At 44.4% G+C, this 20836-nt stretch overlaps 1 protein-coding gene across 3 annotated transcripts in view; it reads right to left on the bottom strand.

Annotated features, from left to right (window-relative positions):
• Positions 1 to 20836, bottom strand: part of PPP1R42 (protein phosphatase 1 regulatory subunit 42) — a 525575-nt gene that overhangs the window by 130232 nt on the left and 374507 nt on the right. For all 3 annotated transcript variants that reach the window (XM_085605503.1, XM_085605502.1, XM_085605504.1), the window contains one exon: positions 17697 to 17814. In XM_085605503.1, coding sequence (XP_085461629.1) covers positions 17697 to 17814 — 118 coding nt within the window. The remainder of the gene's footprint in view (positions 1 to 17696; positions 17815 to 20836) is intronic.

Raw genomic sequence — 20836 nt, 5'->3', positions numbered from 1 at the left:
AGCCTGCTGTCGGGAAGATTGCTGTTGCTGGGTATTGGAATATCGGTTGGATCCTTGATTATAGGGTCTGTATTGATTATTACCCCTTCGAAAATTGGAGGAGGAGGAGGTGCCGCGTCCGCGTGCACCACGAAAATTCTGCCTTTGAAATTGAAGGTTTCCTAAAGATCTAGCTGTCTCAGTGTCCTTCTTTATGGATTGAAGTGCCTCATCAACATGAGTTCCAAACAACGCTTCGCCGTCATAAGCCATGTTAAGAATCATGGATTGTACTTCCTGACGAAAGGATGTAGATTTTAACCATCCTTGCCTGCGCAGAACAGCCGCTCCGGCAAGCTGACGGAATCCCGTGCAGGCGATGTCTACTGCACAATCAATAATCTCCGTCGATGCTGCTTCTCCTTCTTGAAGCAACTTCATTGCTTCCCCCCTTAGAAGGCTCCGGTAACTGTTGCAGTACTTCTGAAATGTCAGCCCACACTTGTCGGTCATAGCGACCCAATATGGCCAAGGCATTAGCTGCTCTTACCACAGTAGAGGCCATTGAAGAGAACTTACGCCCTATGGCATCCATTCGACGTCCGTCACGGTCCGGTGGTGCGGTGACAGTCGACGTCGGATTCTTTGCCTTACGTTGCGCTGCCTGCGTAACGACTGCTTCAGGTTTAGCCTGTCCCGTGAGGCATGCTGGGGTTCCTATTGGTGCCTTATATTTCTTCTCTAATCGAGGCACCTGTGCCGGCAAGGTATTCGGTGCTTGCATCAACTTCTTGCCTTCCTCCCAAATAAATTCCACAATAGGAATAGCATGAGTCTGTTTAAACGGCTGACTTTTGAAATCATAGAGGAAACAATCTTCCTCTCTGCGCTCAGTTGTTAGTTTAAAACGTTGCGCCGCCCTCTCCATTAATTGATGGAAATTTGCTATGTCCACTGGAGGTGAATCCCCTGTGACTATCTGAGAGGGGGATGGTGTCTGTACTTGGTAATTGTCCCACTCCGCCATATCCTCATCATCGTCATCCACATCCCCATCATCATCTGGGAGTTCACCCTCTTCTGTTTCTCCCTGCGGAGGCTGATATTGAGGCAACAACCTCTCTGGGACCTGTCTTGGTGGTGCAGACGGCAGTAGAGGTACAGGATTCTCTACTGGTATCGGTGGTATAGTTGGAACCACAGGAGTTGACGGGACCTCAGAACCTTGTGGAGGTAGCGGAAAGCGTTGATTATAGTCATCCAACATGCGTTGGAGATTAGTTATAAGCGACAAAGGAAGAGTCGCCTTTGGCTGTTTCGCAGGTACCTGCTGTATGTACACTGGATCTTCATCCTCACTGCTGTCCTGGCATTTAATTATGAGGTCGGATGGGCTTTGCGCCGTTCCAAAGGACTCCGGCAGACCCTCGGACTCCTGATCAGAATCCGTAGCAAATAAAGGCGATGGAGGCTGCGCCTCTGAAAGCGATGCTGAAGATGCGTGAGGTAGCTGTTCCCTCCTTGACTCTTGGGCAGACGCTACTTTTTTCAACCTTATCCTTATGAAAGAACCTGCCGTTGACTGCTGTATGGTAGACACTGTGGATGTCTTCGGAGAAGACCTCGTCGACGGAGCCGTCGTAAATGGAACGATTGTCGACGGAATATGCGTCGGTGAACCTTGCGCCTTTGAAATCGACGTCGACGGAACCGTCGTCGACGGAATCGTCGTCGGAATCGTCGTCGACGGAGCCGCCGTCGACGGAGTCATCGTCGTCGACGGAGCCGCCGTCGACGGAGTTGTCGTCGTCGAGGTCTTGGTCGACGAAGTCGCCGTCGACGATCCCGTCGACGGGGTCTTTTTCTTCTTCGACGACGGAGTGGGCGTCGACGAGTTCGACGACGCCTTAGTCGACGACGCAGGTAGCGTCGACGGTACCTTTGCCTTTTTCGTCGTCGACGATGTAATGGGCAAAATTGAAGTCACAGCCCTTGTACTAGTGATGGTCCCCGTCGACGAGGATAACGTCGACAGAACGCTCGTCGACGACGAAGCAGCTGATGTCGTCGTCATAGTCACCGTCGACGAGCCAGATATCGCCGATCTCGTCGTCGGCAGCATCGTCGACGAGGCGGACAGTCTTTTTCCTGAGGACTGTGAAGTAGACGCCTCTTCAGCCTGAGAACTGTGTCTCTTAGGTGACAAAACAGTAGGTGCGACAGCAGAAGTGGTAGCTGTCATAGTCAAAGAAAGCTTCTTTTTCTTGAGGAAAGGAGATGGTAACTCCTGCACACTACTGCGCTTAGAGGCTGGTTGAGAACGGCCAGAATACATACTTTCCACATCAGAAACTGGGTTGTCCTTATCCTTCAGTCTCTGTAGCCATATTAACAGGCGGCCTTCTCTATCCTTTAAAGTCTTTGTAGAAAAGGTTCTACAAATTTTACATTTTGCCACCTCATGGTCTGGGTACAAACAGTAAATACACTTACTGTGTGGGTCCTCAGAAAATAGATGCAGCTTTCCACATGAAGAACATGGTCTAAACAAAGATTTCTTACTGGAAGACATTCTGACTGAAAAAACTGAGCAGAGCTCAGGGAGACTCCCTGTCACACGACGTGCGGTAGAAAATCTGAGGTGAGAAGCTCTGAGGAGAAGGTTCTAGAGAGGAGCTGGCGCCTGATTGGCCGTAGTTTGGACTAACATAATGACAGAGATAGACTACGAATGTCTTTTTTCTCTTTCCATGTATCTCTATGGAAATTTCATATAGGGACATTCTTGATGTTATTACTTACTTATATCTCTGTTTTTATAGGATTACTTATGTATATGTATATATATATGTATATTATGGCTATATATATTGCTATATTATTTACCGTGGGACTCCCACTCCGACGACGGGGAATATTCAAGCATGTGAATCTATGAAAGACACCCCAATACTGGAGAAATTTAATTAATTGGTATTAGACATATTGGCAACCTGTATAGACAGTTATGAAAGTCTAACTGTAAATAGAAATCATTCATATCCTGTGTTCCACAAAAATTAACCACCACAGAAGAAGTACCATTATTAAGCAAATAAACAAAGAACAAGAGTTAAAATGCAATAAAAAAAAATCAAAAAGATCTGTTCAAATTCTGTTGAACCTAAAATATGTCTGAGAATATGTCTGAGAAATAAGATATTGAGAATGGCTGTACAGTTACTTTGTAGCAAGTATTACAAGAAAATAAATTCCAACATGCCTTACATAAAGCATCCAATCAAAAGAATTCCTAAAGGATTCTATGTAATAATGTCGCAATTGGAGAAGACATCTGACATAATTACGTAAAAGAGCTACTCATCCAGTAAGTGTACAGTTTTCAGGATCTCGAGTATGACCTATTTGAATGTCCTATGCTGCGACAAGCATGTTCATGTTTTTTTAATGTTCATATTGAATAATACAAACGTTTATTATGCATGAAAATGTATATATGCTCCCAAAACAATAACTGATTGCGATAGCGTAAGAAATCAGGTTATAGATTGAGGGGGATGAAAACCCTACTCGAGCAACAACCACAATCCTTGTCAGGGTCAACCACAAATGTTACTAAGTTAACCTGTGCTTTACCTTCTGGTAGCTTGGCACAAAAGCAGTCAAGCAAAAGAGGAAATATGTAAATTATTTGAGCAGCACACAAAAAGTAATAAAGTGAAAAGATAACACAAGAAAAATCAAAAACCAATGTAGAAAAGCAGGATACATTTTAATAAATGCAATTTTACCAGAAAGACAAAAATCCAATCAGTAGAACCGGAGATATTCAAGTTTAAATTTATAATGGAATATAGTGCCTAAAAGCATAAAGCATAGAAAGCATCGCGGATGGTCGTCGCTGTAGTGCGAAAAGCAGGCTGGGTGGTGTGGACAGTCGCTGCTGGAGCTCCGTGTTGATGGTCACGGCAGGTTGTTGTTGCTGTAGAGTGAAGTGCAGATCTCTAATTGCCAGTGGTTGCTGTAGCGTGAAGAGTCCGGGTAAACGGAGCTTCTTGTAGGCAGTCGTTGCAGGCAGCAGAGTCTTGGAACGAACATGCCAGTTTGCGGATAACCCAAAACTTCAGGATTTCTTCTTTTAATGTAGAGGAGTGCACTCTGATGCCAGCCAAGAGTTCAGGACATGGGGATCAGGAACTCACTCTAGCAGAGGCCAGCAGATCTGAGGCAGGTCCAGTTGCAGCAGGTCAGCTGGGAAAGCTGTTGCAGGAAAGACTCTGGAGCTTGTGGTGTTCCTGTAACTCGAAACAGGAGGTCAGCCAACTGAAAAGTTCCTTCTTTCCCCTGCCAAGGCTCATAGACGTCTGGGGTGACAAAAGGTGTGCTGGAAGCAAGCCTTTTGAAATGTAAGTGGGGCAGAGAACAGCTCCACCCTAACCATCCTGGCACGATGGCTCAACCTGCCAATGCCTAGTCCCCTTTTGTCTCACTGTTTGGGAAGAATACACAAAGCCCAACAGCAGAGACATTCACAGTCATGTGACCCAGGACACTGGGAGACGCCAGCCACAAACGGTTAGGACAGGAAATGCCAACTTTATAAAAGTGGCATTTTCAGAATTAGGACTTACAATCTGACTTTACCATTAAAGAGGATTTACAATGGCAAACAATGTGAGTCTAAACATGACATTTCTACCTACTACCTATCAAAAGTTAGCACTTATTAAATAAAATAAGGTAACCCAATGTTATCTGATGGGAGAGAGCCCTTACAGTAGTGAAAAACAAATTTAGGAGTTTTTCACTACCAGGACATGTAACACTTAAGCCTAGAGGTCCTACTTTTTAAATACAGTGCATCCTGCCATATGGGCATTTAGGGCCTAACTTAGGGGTGACTTATACTTATTAAAAAGGAAGGTTTAGGCCTGGCAAATAGTTTACTTTGCCAGGTCAAAATAAATGGCAGTTTAAAACTGAATTACAGGCGGCAATAGTAGCCCTGAGGTATGTTTGAAAGGGCTACTGTAGTGGGTGGCACAATGAGTGCTAGCGGCACACTAGTAGCATTTAATTTACAAGCCCTTGGTACATATATTACAATATACTAAGGACTTATAGGTAAATTAAATGTGGCAATCAGGTGCTGGCCACTTTTATCATGTTTTAGGGACAGAGCACACGCACTTGAGCACTGGTTAGCAGTGGTAAAGTGCACAGAGTCCTATTGTCAACAAAAACATATGCAGAAAACAGGAGGGGTGAAGGCAAAACGTTTGGGGGAAGACGGAACCAATGATGTCAGGTCTAACAGATGGTATCTATAAGTTCTTAAAATATTTTAGATCTCTAATGAGTGTATCTTTTTTATGCAGTATCCCAAATTATGTTTATCTGATTCTGTTTTAAGAAATATATTCATATGGAATTTACCAACATTCATGATGCGTGTAAATACATGTATGTGCTTGTACTAATAACCTATTGTTGCAGGGTCCATATGTTTATTTTAAAATCTGTTACAGATTTTTTTTTTATTGTTTGTTTTTAGCTATATTCCATTATTTATTGTTTTACATTTTAACTCTATTTTAATGTTACTGTGATTGTTAATTTTTATCAACTAAACAAATAAAAATAAAGGAGTAAAGAAGGAAACAGGAAAGCCCTCACTGGTCTCATAATAAGCAGTATACAGTATACCAATAGGTCAATCTATGCAACAAAAAGAGCAGAACTAAAGTGTCTAGCAGTCCCTGATCTAGACTCCCCTACGTCACTATATACCATAGCCAGCAACCACACCACAATCTCAGCTTGTATGAAGACATGTACTGCGTCCCCATGCACCAGTTTCACTTTGGTGGGGTGCCACAAGGATACCCCCACCTTCAGTGAACAGCCTACCACCTCTACTGCATCATTCTGCTCTAGACATGGAGCTATGAGACCTTAAACTCCTTCACTGTAGAATTCCATCTCATATAGGCTGCTCTAAGAACTGCCTCCCTTTACACTGAATGTCCCAGTACTGCTATCACTGTGCCTCTAAAGGCTGTATTGGTTTTCATACCACGCTTAGGCAGTATATTCACTCTGTGAACTCTATTCACTATGGTTAATCATGGGGAAAACGTTCTTGACTATGAAGTTTCTGAATAGCATTGGCCAAAGAAGTCTCCTAAGTCAACCTCGGTACAAAAAGTACCATGCACAACGGCAGAGCCCATCTTCTAAGTGTTCCACCGGACCTTCCAGGAGTACCATGGAAAATATCTCTTTGCCTCTGGAGTCTCATTGAGAAAAAGCCTCATCAAGTATTTCCAACACCATTGTCACTAGAGGCCTGGCCTTCATGGACAGCTCTTCTACCTCTGCGAGGTCTGTCCCTAGTCACCAATACCTTTGAATGCTTCTCGGCTTGTACAGAGAATTCCTTGCTGGAGACCGTATCATGGGTCACCAGTGAACACGAAAAGATTTCTGGTTGCTACAATCCTTATACTTCTATTGTTGACATTTTCTTGAATAGTATCACATATATTTAATTAATTGTGAACATTTCATCCTAACTGATATCACCTGAATTTCAGGGAGATTTGCTAAAAGCACTTGCTTTGAGTGATGACAGTGTTTGCAACTGGAATTTTCAAGGAAAGAAAAAAAGTGTGATTGGAACAGTGTAAGGCTGAGAGTTTGGATTCCAACAATGGTGATCTGTTACAGTTCATTCGGACTACTTTGATAAATTAGGTTGGCTCAGATATGTGAGTCTTTTAAAAAGAGAAAACAATACATTGTATTTGCTAAAAATGTAATTATGATTTTCATGAACTAATGGGCATGTTATGTTTACATGTTTTGAACATTAAGATGTATGCACTGTTTCATGATAACCTTTAATAGTGCAGAATGAAACAACCTTTAACTCATTCAAATTCTGTGAAGAGAGACTGACTTTAAGAATTGGTTCATCAAATATAACTGTCATCAATACCTTGTCAGCAGAGGTTCCCTCTTATTTTACTTATGGTTTGTTGCGATTTGCAAAGCTTGTGAGAATCAAGGATGCATTCACTACAGGGGTGGCCCATCTTGGTGAGGCTGTTACGTCATGTTCCAAGGCTCCTGTGTCTTCCAAAGCAGGCAAAGCTTTGGCAAAAATTACCATATTCTCCCCTCCTACGTTTATTTTGGTCTTATTTGACATTATAGGCATACTAATATAAAAAATGAAAACACCAATCAGGAAGTAAAAAAGCAGAGGTCCCTCTGCCACCCTGCTCTGGCTGGACCACCCCGCCTATTAATTGTGGTGCAGCTTCTCCATGCTTCTCCTTTTCATAGTCCCCAGCACGATATAAGCTGTTCGAGCTCATAAACTGACTTCCAGAAACTGGGTGACAAACTCCAGTTGCTAATGGTGTCTGGTGCTAGAGGTACAGCACCCAATGGTGTAATTTCAAGCTCCAGCCAACAGGAAGTGGGCCAACTTGATTAACCCCACACTGCAGTAGGATGCAGCTTCTCAGACACCATGGAAACCAGAAGCTCTAAAAAAACGATCAAGTTAGTTACTGGAGAGCAACCACCTTTTGCCACGTTTGATCATAGCAGCAGTCCACATGTGGTGCTCCCTCTGCCGATCAAGGCTCCAGAAGATGGGGCAGTCCTGGTGTGGTGTGTCGCCTTGAGAGCCCGACGTGCTCCGCCCTTCTATCCCCACTCAGCTTTTTTCAAGCCCATGAAGCAGTTTTTATTTCACATATATGTATGGGGAACTTCTCCTTACAGCTGGAATTTGACCTGGAAATGAGCAGCTTGGGCCATCCGTGCCCACATTATAACTAATTTGCTAAAGGGTCATATAAGCATATTTAATTGCAAAATCATTTTCCATTTTTAGGGTAATGGACATGCAGCTGGAAGCTTTTCAGCAGGCATCAATGACCCAAAGGTCCAAATATCAGGTATCTAAGGAAAAATTGGGTGTGTCACATAACAGACAGGTTTCCTATACTTTTCTTGAATGAAGGAAGGATTTCTGAAGGGTTCTGAAACCTCAAAAATCATCTGGCAATATGATTCATGCTGAGTAACAGAAATACATTTTGTTCGTTCATTTGTTAATTTTTATTCGGCAGCAGCCATAAAAGTATATAACTATCATAACATTTTAGATACTTAAAATCAATAAAATACAATACGTAAAAAGATAAAACTTATGAAATCCATTACAACAGTACAATAGACTAAATACAGGATCAAATTTAAGTATGGGTATAATGCAAAGTCAGGCAAACAGCAGAGATGGGATCAGTGTACTACAAGTTTTTAAGCCTTAGTCTCCACATGCATAACAAAAATGGTGAGACCGCAAACACTATGGATTGCCTTGTGTCACTTCTCGGAATCCTGGTTGCTGCTCTAAACTCTCGTATACCCAAAAACCGACAAATTGGAAAAATCAATTGCCTATATAAACCGAGCAGAAAAATAAGACAGGCTCATTAGTCTCAATAATCCCAACGCAAAAAGGACAGGACCCTTCCAGTTCCCTCTAGACAACAGACTGCCATTTAGAAGTAAAGGAACATAGCTGTAAGGTCCCATACCGAAATTTCAAATATAATGATTGGCTAAAGGAGGCTCAACCTCATCAAGGATGGGTTCAAAATTGAAGTCTGATTTAAAATCAAGAAATTCAGAAGCTAAGGAGCCTACTCCTGATTGCCCAGTGAATGAGGATGACTTACACTACCAATAGAACCCTTTTAGAGTAGCGCTATATACCCCACTAAGATCTAAGGGGGTAGACCAGAGGTTCTCACATCCTAGCTGGATAAACGATTGCTTCATATGCCTAACCCAAGGTATTTTTTGGGCAGACGGTAACCTAAGGACATCCTTTAAACCCTGCCAATAGGAAAGAAGCTCAGGGGTTGCCCAAAGTCTGCGCCAATATAAGAGTGGACCTTTTTAGCACTGAGCACTCTCAATCCCAGATTTAAGCACAGGGGATAGAAGCGGGGTACCAACAGTGAGATCTGTCAATGAACGTATAAAGAGATTATCTGCTTTCTCCAAAAGACTGCATTCTTTGAAGCCCTAAAGTTCTGCACCCTACAATGTGGCCCCCACATCTTGCATATTGTAAATTTGAAGAGCTGGAGAAATGGGGCGAAATTAAGAACCCCATTGAAAACTTGTATGCCGTACAAGGATTAAAAACCATATATTTAGTCTTGCCAATGTTGACCTCTAGAATTCTCGGTTTGCAGAAGCCCCCAAACTGAACTAGAAGCTTTTGAAGCCCCATCGGAGATCTAGAGATCAGGAGGATATCATCCGCAAACAGAAGAGCCGGGATCCTAAAATCAGCAAGGCTCGGTGCATCATTCTCTCAATTATCTAAATACACCACAAAACCATTAATAATAACAAACATAGGGTTGGAGCGAGAACGCACCCCTGTTGGATGCCCCAGTTAACAGGGATAGCGTTCCTAAGTTCACCCTGGGATCCGCAGCAGACCTGTGCAAAGTTATCACTGTGCAACCTAATCAGGACATCCATGAGATACTTCAGGACGCCCATTTCCTCCAACACCTTCCAAAGAACATTCCTAGAAACTAGGCTGAAGGCCGGCCGGAGGTCAACGAACATCACATATAGGCGTCTGACCCCAAGAGTTAACATATTTCTAATACAAAAACTAGAGTCAGAACACTTGGTCGATGGTACTTATACCTCCCTTAAAGACAGCTTGTGTAATGGCGACAATATAGCAGCGTCACGCAGTCTATCCGGGATAACCCTACTAAGGAGTCTACGTACTATCAATAAGGTTGATGGGCCTATAATTAGAGGGAAGGGACCTAGAGCCCTTTTTGAAAATCTGCATTATCCCAGCCCCTGCCCAGGTGGGTGGCATTGGTGCACATTTCAAGACAGCATTAAAAACAAAAACTAAGAACGTGCACCAAATGTCCTTTTCTGCACCAAATAGATCCCCTGGGACTCTACTAAATCCCGGGGCTCTGGTTGGGATAATCCAATCCAAGGCAGTCGTAACCTCTGGGATAATAATAAAGTTGCTGGCATAATCAAGGTGGTCTACTTGAGAGTAAGCTGGCCCAAAACTCGCCAGGCCACAGCTGGTAAAGAGCTCTCAGGAAGATTGATAACGGGAAAATAAAGCTCAGAAAAATGGGCAACCCAATCTACAGCCAAGATATTGTTTTCCAAAGGGGAAGAAATTTCTAGTCCTCCATTGGTTAAGATATGCCAAAAGGAACAATGGTCTTTTTCTTTAATGGCTTGAAGCATGGATGCCCAGCTGTCGTAGACCCAGTCTCTCTTGGCTCAAGCTACGGTGACCTTGTAAGCCTGCCTGGCTTCTGATATCAGTAGACTCTCCTGGTCCTGAATAGCTTTAGATAACGAACGTCTGGCTACTTTATACGACTAATTGCACCATGATTTCAGAGACCTTTTTTTCATATAAGTTTTCATCTCCACAAAGAAAATATCCCTCAAAGATGTAAGCATACCGTTATGAATAGAGCAAATAGATAAGTGATGTCGGACTTACATTGTGTTGATGGTAATTTCCTCAAGGCTAATTACAACTGCACTGAGTGACAGAGAACCCTCCTTGTTTTCCCCCTTGTCCCCACCCCTCTTTATCCTACCTTCTCTTCATATTGTTTACCTATGTTCCCTCTGAGCTAACTGATTTCTCACAGTTATATAGTTGATATATGTTTGATGTCATTATCATGGAACGTTGCGGACAATATGGCTGTACACTGACTGTTCACCTATCTCTCTCTCCTGTTACATAAGCACAGGCCACAAATCTCTTGCTTCACGGGGATGTGTACCCTGGACTAACTGTAATATGCTCATTCACATATCTCTTTTTGTCACTCACTCAATTATTTAACACCCCTATACTATTATTGTGCTTGATTATTATGGAAAACGTTTAATAAACAGAGCAAACAAAAAAAAAAATGAGTAGAGTAAATAGACTCTACCTTGGATGAATCCTCCTGTAGTCGGACCAGAGATCGCACAGCGTCACGCTCTGCGGACACTATGCCATAAACATTTTTAATTATAACAGGGGAACCTGCAGCTGAACTCCATTTTAGTCTGCACCTATTATTAGAGGGACTGAGCAACCTATCAAAAAGTTCAATACTAACCAGGGCGATCCCCAATGATCTTAATGTCAAATCTAGTGCATTGTGGCCGCTATCCTGCCGGGGACAACACACATATCAACCAATTTGAGCCAAATTCTAATGTCCAGCAGTATATAATCAACTACGCTAGCCTGATTTGGGCAATTGAATGTGTGCATTCCTTCTTTGCCAGAGGGAGATCTCCCATTACAGGCCCGAAGGCCTTGGTTTAAATTAAATGCATTTAACTAAACTACAATTCCTGACCACCTCCAATCAGGGAGAGATTTTGCCGAGAGACTAACCAAACCCTGATCTTCGTCACATGTAAAATCGTGCTCAGTGTTAGTACTCATAGGCTCAAATTGACAATTAAAATCACCAGCAACGATTTTGTAAGCATCTGGGGGAGGGCTGTTAAGTGAGTATTCAGCATATCAATAATAAGTGACTCTGAGCAACTACCCCCTGGCCTACGATATATTTTATTAAAAAAATACGTCGCTTTAGTGGAGAATTGCAGGTTAACATAAAATGTCAGGTGATCCCACCTCAACTACAATAGCAGAACAGGGTAAGGTGTTTTTCACCCAGGTAGTCAACCCACTAGAGGGACACCCCACTCCCACTGAGGCAGCAGCCTTAAATAAATTGAAATAGCCATAACAAAAGAAAGGAGATAAAGTCCAGGTCTCTTGGAAAAGACGAACGTCAAATTTTCCAACAAACTAGCGCCACTCGAGACACAGGAGTTTGGAGGCTAGCCCTGCAATATTCCAAGAAAGAAACTTGTGAGGAGGCACAAATGAATCTTCAGAAATAGGAGAAGAGAGATGGGTTGTACGTAGTGCCACAGAGCTACTGGTGGCAGAAACAAGCTGAGTAAGATCGTCCCCCTGAAACCCAAGCTCTCTTACCCTGGGGTCCATGGAGTCCCCTTCAATCCCCGGTGGAGATATTTCTACAATAGGGGAACAAAGATGAGTTGTACATGCTGCCACATAGCTACCAATGGCAGAAACTGCAGGAATGAAACTGATCCTCTGCAACCCATACTCAGCTACTCGGGTGTCCACGATATCCCCAGTGAAGTTAGGGCGTCAATCAACATACGACAAATCAGATGGGGGGAGGGAGCGGTTTGAGGTGGTAACAGCAGGACTAAACAGCTCTGCAGAGCCAGACAACACAGGCCTTCACCCCCTCACAGTTTGTGAATGCTTGTGAAAATAGCTGAATGATACAATATTGATTGCACCTGCCAGCGAATTCTTAGTAACATTAGATTGTATTAGGCGATGGGCTAGGCCGGGATATTACAGTTAATAACAATACAGTCCCCATTGTGTTGTTTTTTACAGGACCAACCCAACCAACCCTCCTGACACACAGAATGTCATTAAGCTCGTTCAAATTGAAATCAGCATTACGAGACAGCCAGTGGCAAACTTTGTTTTTAAGTTTAAGGGTGCGTTCCTTCCTAGTGGTTTGCAAATACAGCACACCAGTTAACACAGCAACATACGAACAATATTCAGGTGGACGGTTGAGCCAGGACTTAGTAGGAAATGTTTTGACACCCGGAGCAGCTCCTCTTGTTTGCAACTCAGACCGTGCCTCAGATTGACAAATTACCCTTGCACTGGAGGTGCCTACAAGCAGAACTCCCACATCATTTGCAGGAGAGGGATGAACAACAGTAGTAGATGGGGCTCCTTGTGTGGTGGTATTTCCGGGGGCGGGAGCAATGCTCAGGGATGATGACCTAGCTAGGTCGTTTGCAGATGTCAGCACAGGACTCGACTGAGTAAAATACTTAGTCTGGGACAGGAATAGCTGAGCAAAAACATCCTCCAATTTCTGTAGCTGGGTCATTAAAGGGGAAATACAATCAGCCACTGTCGTTTTTATAAGATCTAACAGCCCGGTCCAATCGGTGGAAGCAACAGCACCAGCAACATCAGGAGTAGAGATCACAGCTGGGCAGATTGGAACAGATTCTGTCATAATAGACTCTGATGGCTTAGGAAAATCCCCTTGAGCTCTATCGATTTGTGTAGGAGCCCCTTGTTTGAAGTTACGCTTCCTTTTAACTGAGGGGCCACTGACGGGGGAACCATTGACAATCATGCTTGCGGGTACAAGATTGGTTGATATAACAGACCTATGAGCTGATGCTTGTTGACCGAATTATTATACAGTTGGTCTTACAGCACGGATTCCGAGCACCCTCCAAATCCGCTACCGGACTACACCTGATCCACAGTCGAAACAGGGGTGGGACTAAGGGCCTCACCCAAGTTAAGGGAGAGACATTTCTCTGCAAGATCAAGTTCTTTTACAAGAACACTCACTGCCCATATTAAAAAGGAATCAAGTGTTGTGGCAGTTCCACCGGCTTGCTTAGCATTGGCGTCCATCCGGTCACGATCCCCTGGGAGCTTGCACTTTACCAGGACTCTACTAAAAGGCACAAAGATAGCACACATGCAGAAGCTATGGCACTCTACGGTCTTCACTGCACAACAGGAGTCAGCACACAACTGGGGTCCAGCAAAGTAAGAGAACCAAGAGGGGTGGCCCAACCCGGTCTCCTCTAGTCACTGAAAGGTGCAGGAGGGACCCGCCTTTGGCCTGGGCGCGTCTTGCACAGCGGGACTGCACAGCGCCTTGTGTAGCGCCACAGATGAGGTACAGTTGATTAGGTAGCAGGGGATTATGGGGCATGTAGTCTGCCAGTGGTGGTGGTTGGACCCGCATTGGCTTTTTCCAAGCACTACAATCGTGGCAGGAGCCCTCCTCAACTGGGGTCCAGCAAAGTAAGAGAACCAAGAGGGGGGGCCCAACCCGGTCTCCTCCGGTCACTGAAAGGTGCGTCTTGCACAGGGGGACTGCACAGCGCCTTGTGTAGCACCACAGATGAGGTACAGTTGATTAGGTAGCAGGGGATTATGGGGCATGTAGCCCCTCAGTGGTGGTGGTTGGACCCGCATTGGCTTTTTCCAAGCACTACAATCGTGTCAGGAGCCCTCCTCAACTGCAACCAACAAGATCACCTACTACTGGTTGTGTGGCTCCTTTATTTCCTTTGTTTTCTCCCTCCAGTACAGGCACAGCCCCCAGGGAACAGGACTGCAGTGCGCCTTAAGTAGCACCACAGATGAGATACAGCTGGTGAGGTAGCAGAGGATTATGGGGCATGTAGTCTACCAAGGGCAGTGATCAGACCTGCAGCGGCTTTCCGCAAGCACTACAATCGTGGCAGGAGTCCTTCTCAACTGCAACCAACAAGATTGCCAGGTACTGTTTGCGTGGCTCCTTAATGTTCCTCTGTTTTCTCCCTCTGGTACAGGGACAGGACCCAGGCAGCTGCGCTGTGCAGCAGAGTGCCTTATGTAGCACCACAGACGAGTTACAGCTGGTTAGGTAGTAGGGGATTATGGGGCATGTACTCCCGCAGCGGCTTTTCCCAATCACTAGAATTGTGGCAGGAGTCCTCCTTAACTGCAACTAACAAGATCGCTAGGTACTGGTTGCATGGCTCCTTTGTTTTCCTTTGTTTTCTCCCTCCGGTACTGGCACAGCCCCACATTTCCTTTCTCCAGCATCAAACCAGCAGCAACCCAGTCTGACTGATATAAGGGCTATCCTAAACTTAGGAATTCCAGCTGTCAGAACCCCTTTCAGAGGGCGACGGGGCAAGCAGGAGGTACTGGGCTCAAACCTCAGGTTTGAAGCCTTTCACTCTTGATGTCCCAGGGCCCAACCTACTATGGGTGCTGAACAACTGAGTCTCAGTGGTAGTGCGGGTCGAGCAGTCCAAGGAATCACAGGGGAGAGGAAGGTGCAGGGAGCAAACACAGGATCACAATTCAAAATACGTTCAATAGCAGCAAAAAGGGATTATCCAGTCTAATACTTGGTTTTAGGAAAAAAAGAAGTATTTGTATGTGATCACAAAGTGAAATATGACATACAGAAATAATGCACAAAGAGCTCCTGAGTTCAGTACTCTGGTGTTAGATAGGCAGGTCCCCTAGTCTCACTACCCTCGCTATTGGTATTGGTTATTCCCCATTCATAATAGGTGACAGTCAGATTAAACTGCACTAGCAGTCTGAGTATTAGGAGTCCCACTGAGACTCTTCCAAATTGTTCCAGCGCCGATAGGTCTATGAGGCAGATCAGGTTTCACTGGGCCATTATCCCCGCGATCAGTCTTACCCCCTCCTGCCAGTGTTGCCCTAACAGAGTCCTCAGGAGAGTTCCACACTGTGATGTTGCGGGGGTCTGCAGCGGCTGCCAGTGTTAAGTAGCACTTTTGGCTTTGAAGGGGCTGCTGCTGTTAGCCTGAGGAGCTCCTACCAGTGTCGCAGTAAGTTTCTTTGATCCGTCTTTTATGTTGATCTGTATAGCACACTAATCACCCGAGAGGGTATCCAGGTGCTTGGGCAAGTGTGTATGTGTGTAGTATCCAAGGTGCTTATACGAAGAGCCAAGTCTTCAGCTTCTTGTGGAACTCAAAAAGTGAGGAGGAGGTTCTCATGTGTTGAGGGTGGCCGTTCCATGTGTTGGGTGTGATGTAGGAGAATACGCCACCTACAGTTTTGCTTTTACGAACGTGTGGAATGTTTGCAAGTGAGAGTGAGGCAGAATGTATGGTGGGTTTGCAAAAGCGTATGCGGCTGTTCAGATATTCTGGTCCTGTGTTGCACAGGGCTTTGTATGTGTGCGTGAAAAGTTCAAATTGGCTGCGCCTGAGATGAGGAGTCAGTGAAGCTTCCTGAGGTGCGGTGTGATGTGGGTGCAGTATGGGAGGATAAGTAGGAGTCCTGCGGTGGTGTTCTGGGTGGTCTGGAGTCTGTGTAGGAGATTCTAGTGTACAGAATGTTGCCGTAGTCCAGCATGCTGGTGATGAGTGCTTGCGTGAAAGTTTGTCTGGTGTAGTGAGGCAACCATCTGAAGATCTTTAACAGCATGCATAGGATGTGGAAGCAGGAGGTGCACACTGTGTTGACTTGCACCATCATTTTGAGCTTGTCATCTAGGATGATCCCTAGACTTCTTGTGTAGTCTGTGGGGGTTGGTTCTAGCTGGTCCCAGGTGGAGTCCCGTGGGGAGGTCTTGCTGCAGAAGACCAGTACTTCCGTCTTGTCGGAGTTGAGCTTCAGGCAGTTGGTTTGCATTCAGTAGGCTACCATGATCATGCTGTTGGTGAAGTTGGTTCTGGTGTTGGTTGTCTTGCCCATCAGGGAGAGGATGTGGTGGAAGTCATCATTTAGATAAAGACGGTGATGTTTAGTGATTGGATGATGTTGGCGAGCGGCGCAATGTATGCATTGAAAAGGGTGGAGCTGAGGGACGATCCATGTGGGACTCTGCATATCAGTTTCTTGGACTCTGATGTGAAGGGTGGCAGCCTGACCCTTTGGATTCTTCCTGTGAGGAAGGAACAGATCCATTTGAGAGTGGATCCTTGTATGTCAATCTTGTGGAGTCTTTTTATGAGGGTGTTGTGGGAGATAGGTAAAGGGCAATCGTACATGTTCTGATGCTTCCGTCGGGGTGCGTGCACTCACGCCACCACATCGGCCTCCCCTCTCTGCACCAACAAACCACATCATGATCTTTGCTATTCACAGCGGTCCCCTCTGGCATACAGGGTCGTTGACTTTACTCCACACACATACTATGGCCCGACTGGCGTTGCAGTAAGGTACTCTTCACTGCAGCCTCCTCCGGCATATGGGTTAGTCGACTTGAATCTGCACATGGGTGATGGCCCAATTGGTGCAGCCAAGGCTAACTTCACAACTGTCCCCTCTGGCACACAGGGTTTCCTCACACCTCACCATGGGGATCCATTTGCCAGGATCCCATCACTGGATCTTGTTTCCTTCAACCGCTCTCCTCTTCCTCACAGAGGGCAGTGGTCTTGGCAAGCAGGCAGGCACTGGTGCTCCAGGGCAGGTGGTCTTGGAAAACCTGCATGTCTCCTCACCCAGCTAGGAGACTGGGAAACATTAGCCCCTGGTCCTGGTCACAGGCAGAAGCCTTGCAGAGCTTTCTCTCAACATACAGTCCAACTGGCTGCTTGACAGTTGATAATTTTAGGAGCTTCAAGCTCCCCTTTTTATAGCCCATTTCCAGGCTCCAATATGTGATTTAGGGTCCAAGTCTTTGAAGTTTGTGCTGGGGGTCTGCTTCCTTTTGAAATGCCCACTCCTCTGCTCTGCCCTTCCTCCAGAAAGCAGTCTGCCACAGCAGGGGTGACCCCAAATCTGAAAGCCCCACAACAAGGGCTATGGGAGTGACTAAAGATTTACACCTGAATGTCAGCCACAGTCATGTTTCTTTGTTTCCAATTTACTGTTTTAACCAATAACAATTGATTTAAAAAACTATTAATGCTCTACAGTTGTTTGCTTGTAAACTGTTGTCAACACAATGAAAGCACAGTTCATAGACTCCTCAGAAAAAAGTTTTGGATATCAGTATTTGAACAATACAACATCTTGTTACCTAGATGTTTAGATAGGACTATGAGCTTATCTCTGTATTTTGGTGTTTGACAAACTGGGTTCCCCCTCAGATCCAGTCTCCACAATTGTCTCCATTGGCTTAAAGCACATTCCAAATCCTGAAATTGTAAGAGAAAAGGAAACATGGTTAACCTATTTCAAAACAAAGTCAGCCATAAAGAGAAAATGTAACACAATATCCTAATTACCCCAACCATGGAGCTACCTCATAAAATGTATGACTAGGCAAATGTGAAACATGTATCTCCCACCCCCCTAAAATATAACCAGCTCAGAAAAACCATTGTGTGACTTTTAACAGAACATCGCAGTGAGGGATCCCTCATTAGGGTGACTCACCATAGCAGCACTGCCATGTTAATACTTTTGAGAACACAATGGTGATGGGAGGATGCTTACAAAAGTCTCAGCCACTGGCACTGGGTCCTGTGCTCACTCTGCCATAGGACTCAAGCTGTGCCTCACTGACGAGGCGCAACAAAGCAGAAACAGGAAACTTGTGTTCCTGTTTGGAGGAGACCTGACCTGGTAGTTTGCTGGACAGCTCCAATTCGAGCAGGACCACATCTTGTTTGCACATCGATGCTCCCTGTTTAGAGCAGCATACAGGGTCAAAAACCAGACTGGATTGTGGCAATAATTAATTAACAGTGTCAAAGTTTAATTCAAGCATTCTGTCCATCACTTTTTTTGCTTTTCTAACTTCCCTTCTGAAAATTAATGCAGGTGTAGATACATCAGAAGATAGACTCCTCTTTGAAAGGCTTGATGTGTCAGTTAGGATTGAAAACACAAGGGAACCAATGGAGAGCATAAAGCACGTTGTTTCTCCTTTTTGACTTGCTTCAGTGGGTTATATTTCTAAATGACCAGATTTCTCCTGCCTCCACCAGACCTTGCTGGCTACACATGGCTTGCTGATTGTTGCTATATTCAAGCCTTACTAGGGACATCACATGACTTTTAAAGATTAGGTTGTGCATTAAATGTGTAAGATGCTCAGGGGGTTTCTCTCTCTCTGATTGTCTACCTAGGAGTGAAAGGTCTGAACCAAACCTCATCTTAACTGTTCATGTGTGCTACGCCCCATGACACTTTTTCCCATTACAAATTTCAGCTTTCCAGACAACACATACTCTCTCAGACAGTGAATGAAGGCCTAATGATCACCAGCATCAGAATTCAGTTTGCTTATTTATTTGCTAGGAAACTGCTTCCAAGCTCTGCTCTAATGGAATGAGCTTCTAACTTTTGACATTATATAGCACTCTCCTTTGGTGACTGTTCTGCTATCTGGATTAACAGATCCATTTGTGATTGGCTATGTGGGCACCATACCTGGTCAAAAACACTCTTGAGTGAAAAGGATGGGCTAGAATGTAGCTTTCAGCAATTGTCAGTAGCAGAGATTTTTGCAAGCATTCCACCCTTCACGTTTGTCTTTCCCTCAAAAACATGACCGTACACATGGTCAAACCATGGTCCTCCATAGGTGAGCACAGAGAAAACCTTACTTGAAGAGATTTGTCACTGGGCATAACAAAAGCACAATATTGCGTTATTGAATCACTCAGTTTGAGTATGAGAATAGAGTGCACCCCATTATTTGAACTTCCACCAATATGATTATCACTACTCAACCTGACCATTACTTTGACATAGCCTCTGCATCCAAAGTGGATTGGACTGAAGTTTGGCTAGTTTACCTATCCGGTTGAAGTAGAGGTCAGGCTGCAGTAGTGAACAGAAATGTAATCATTAGGTTGACGTAAGAGTCGGTCAAAGTAGTAAGGGTTGGAGGAATTGACATAAAATCAAGAACACAAGAGAGGAGGGAATCCTTATTAATGTACTTGATGAGAGGAAATGTTCAATATGAAGCGACCTATTATAAAACAGTCACCAGGACAGGCTGTGCAAGAGTAGGATTCAGGTCAATGTTGACTTCAGTGTACAGTCATATACAGATTTTTGTTCATTTGGAAGCCAATGGATACATACAGTAAGGTAAGAACATTTGACTGTGGCAATTGTCTGCAGAAGCGCTACAAACTCCAAGAATAAAAACATTAAATGTGGTAGCTGATAAACACAGTCGGCATCATAGTTCGCTCAACATGTAATTTACTCTTACACTATTGAGTAATTTGGTCATTCACAAAATATGAGTGTAAAGTTACTCAAAAGTGTAGACTTACATGTCTCCACTCCCTGAAACAAGGGGTGGAGCCACAGTTACATGTGAAAATTATTAATGCCAATGGCAGAACTACTCCATTTGTGGGATATTTTTCTCCTCTAGACAGATACTGCAGTCGCTCTATGCCGATGAAATTTTTCTGTTATGTTGAGAACCCGAATGCAAACCTACACTTCCTGTTTGATTTAATTGTTTAATTTGCATGATTTTCTGGGCTACTAATTAATTGAGAAAATACAGAAGTATTCCCACTCACTGCGGCTTCAGAGAGACCTTAGGGGGTTGAACACCTTGTAAGCTTGAGTTCAGACTCGGCCAGATATTTGGGGATCATGGTATCGCATGATCGATTCCATTAAATGTTGATTTTTTTCACCACTCTCCAGTCACTCCTGACTAGGTTGACATGGGTCAGTAAGAAGCCAATGGTCAAGTGGGAGGTTTGGAAGAGGCCCTTCGTGCATGAGGATCTGGGCAGTGTTATCTGGAAGCTCAAGCACAATTCGCTACTTTCTGGTAGACTCCTGAGAAACATTCCCACAGCTTGTGATTGAAAGCAACCAGGATTAAATGGGACTTAGCATACTATTTTACGAATTAGGCAACCAAGGCCGTCCTCCATAATACACACTACACTGTGCACCAATGGACAGTACAAACGGTGACTAACAGAGTGGGCATGCAAACATTATACTCCCCATCTGTAGCATTAATATGTAATTCCTTGTAGCTACCCACGCTCGACCCCTGGGCAGGTACTCATTAATAAAAACAGGAGCTCACTCAATTGGGGCATCTGTTCCCAGATGGGCAATTCTTTTTTTTTTTTTTTTTTTAAAGATTTTATTGTGCATAAAAAGGGTTACAAACACGGGCCTACAACCACCAGGGCCGGCCGCTAGTAGTCGAAGTGTTCCAGC

This window comes from Triturus cristatus, chromosome 5_1 (genome assembly GCF_964204655.1).
Source record: "Triturus cristatus chromosome 5_1, aTriCri1.1, whole genome shotgun sequence".
NCBI classification, from domain to species: Eukaryota; Metazoa; Chordata; class Amphibia; order Caudata; family Salamandridae; genus Triturus; species Triturus cristatus.
The sequence above is the reverse complement of the archived record's forward strand: the minus strand, read 5'-3'. Positions and strand labels throughout refer to the sequence as shown.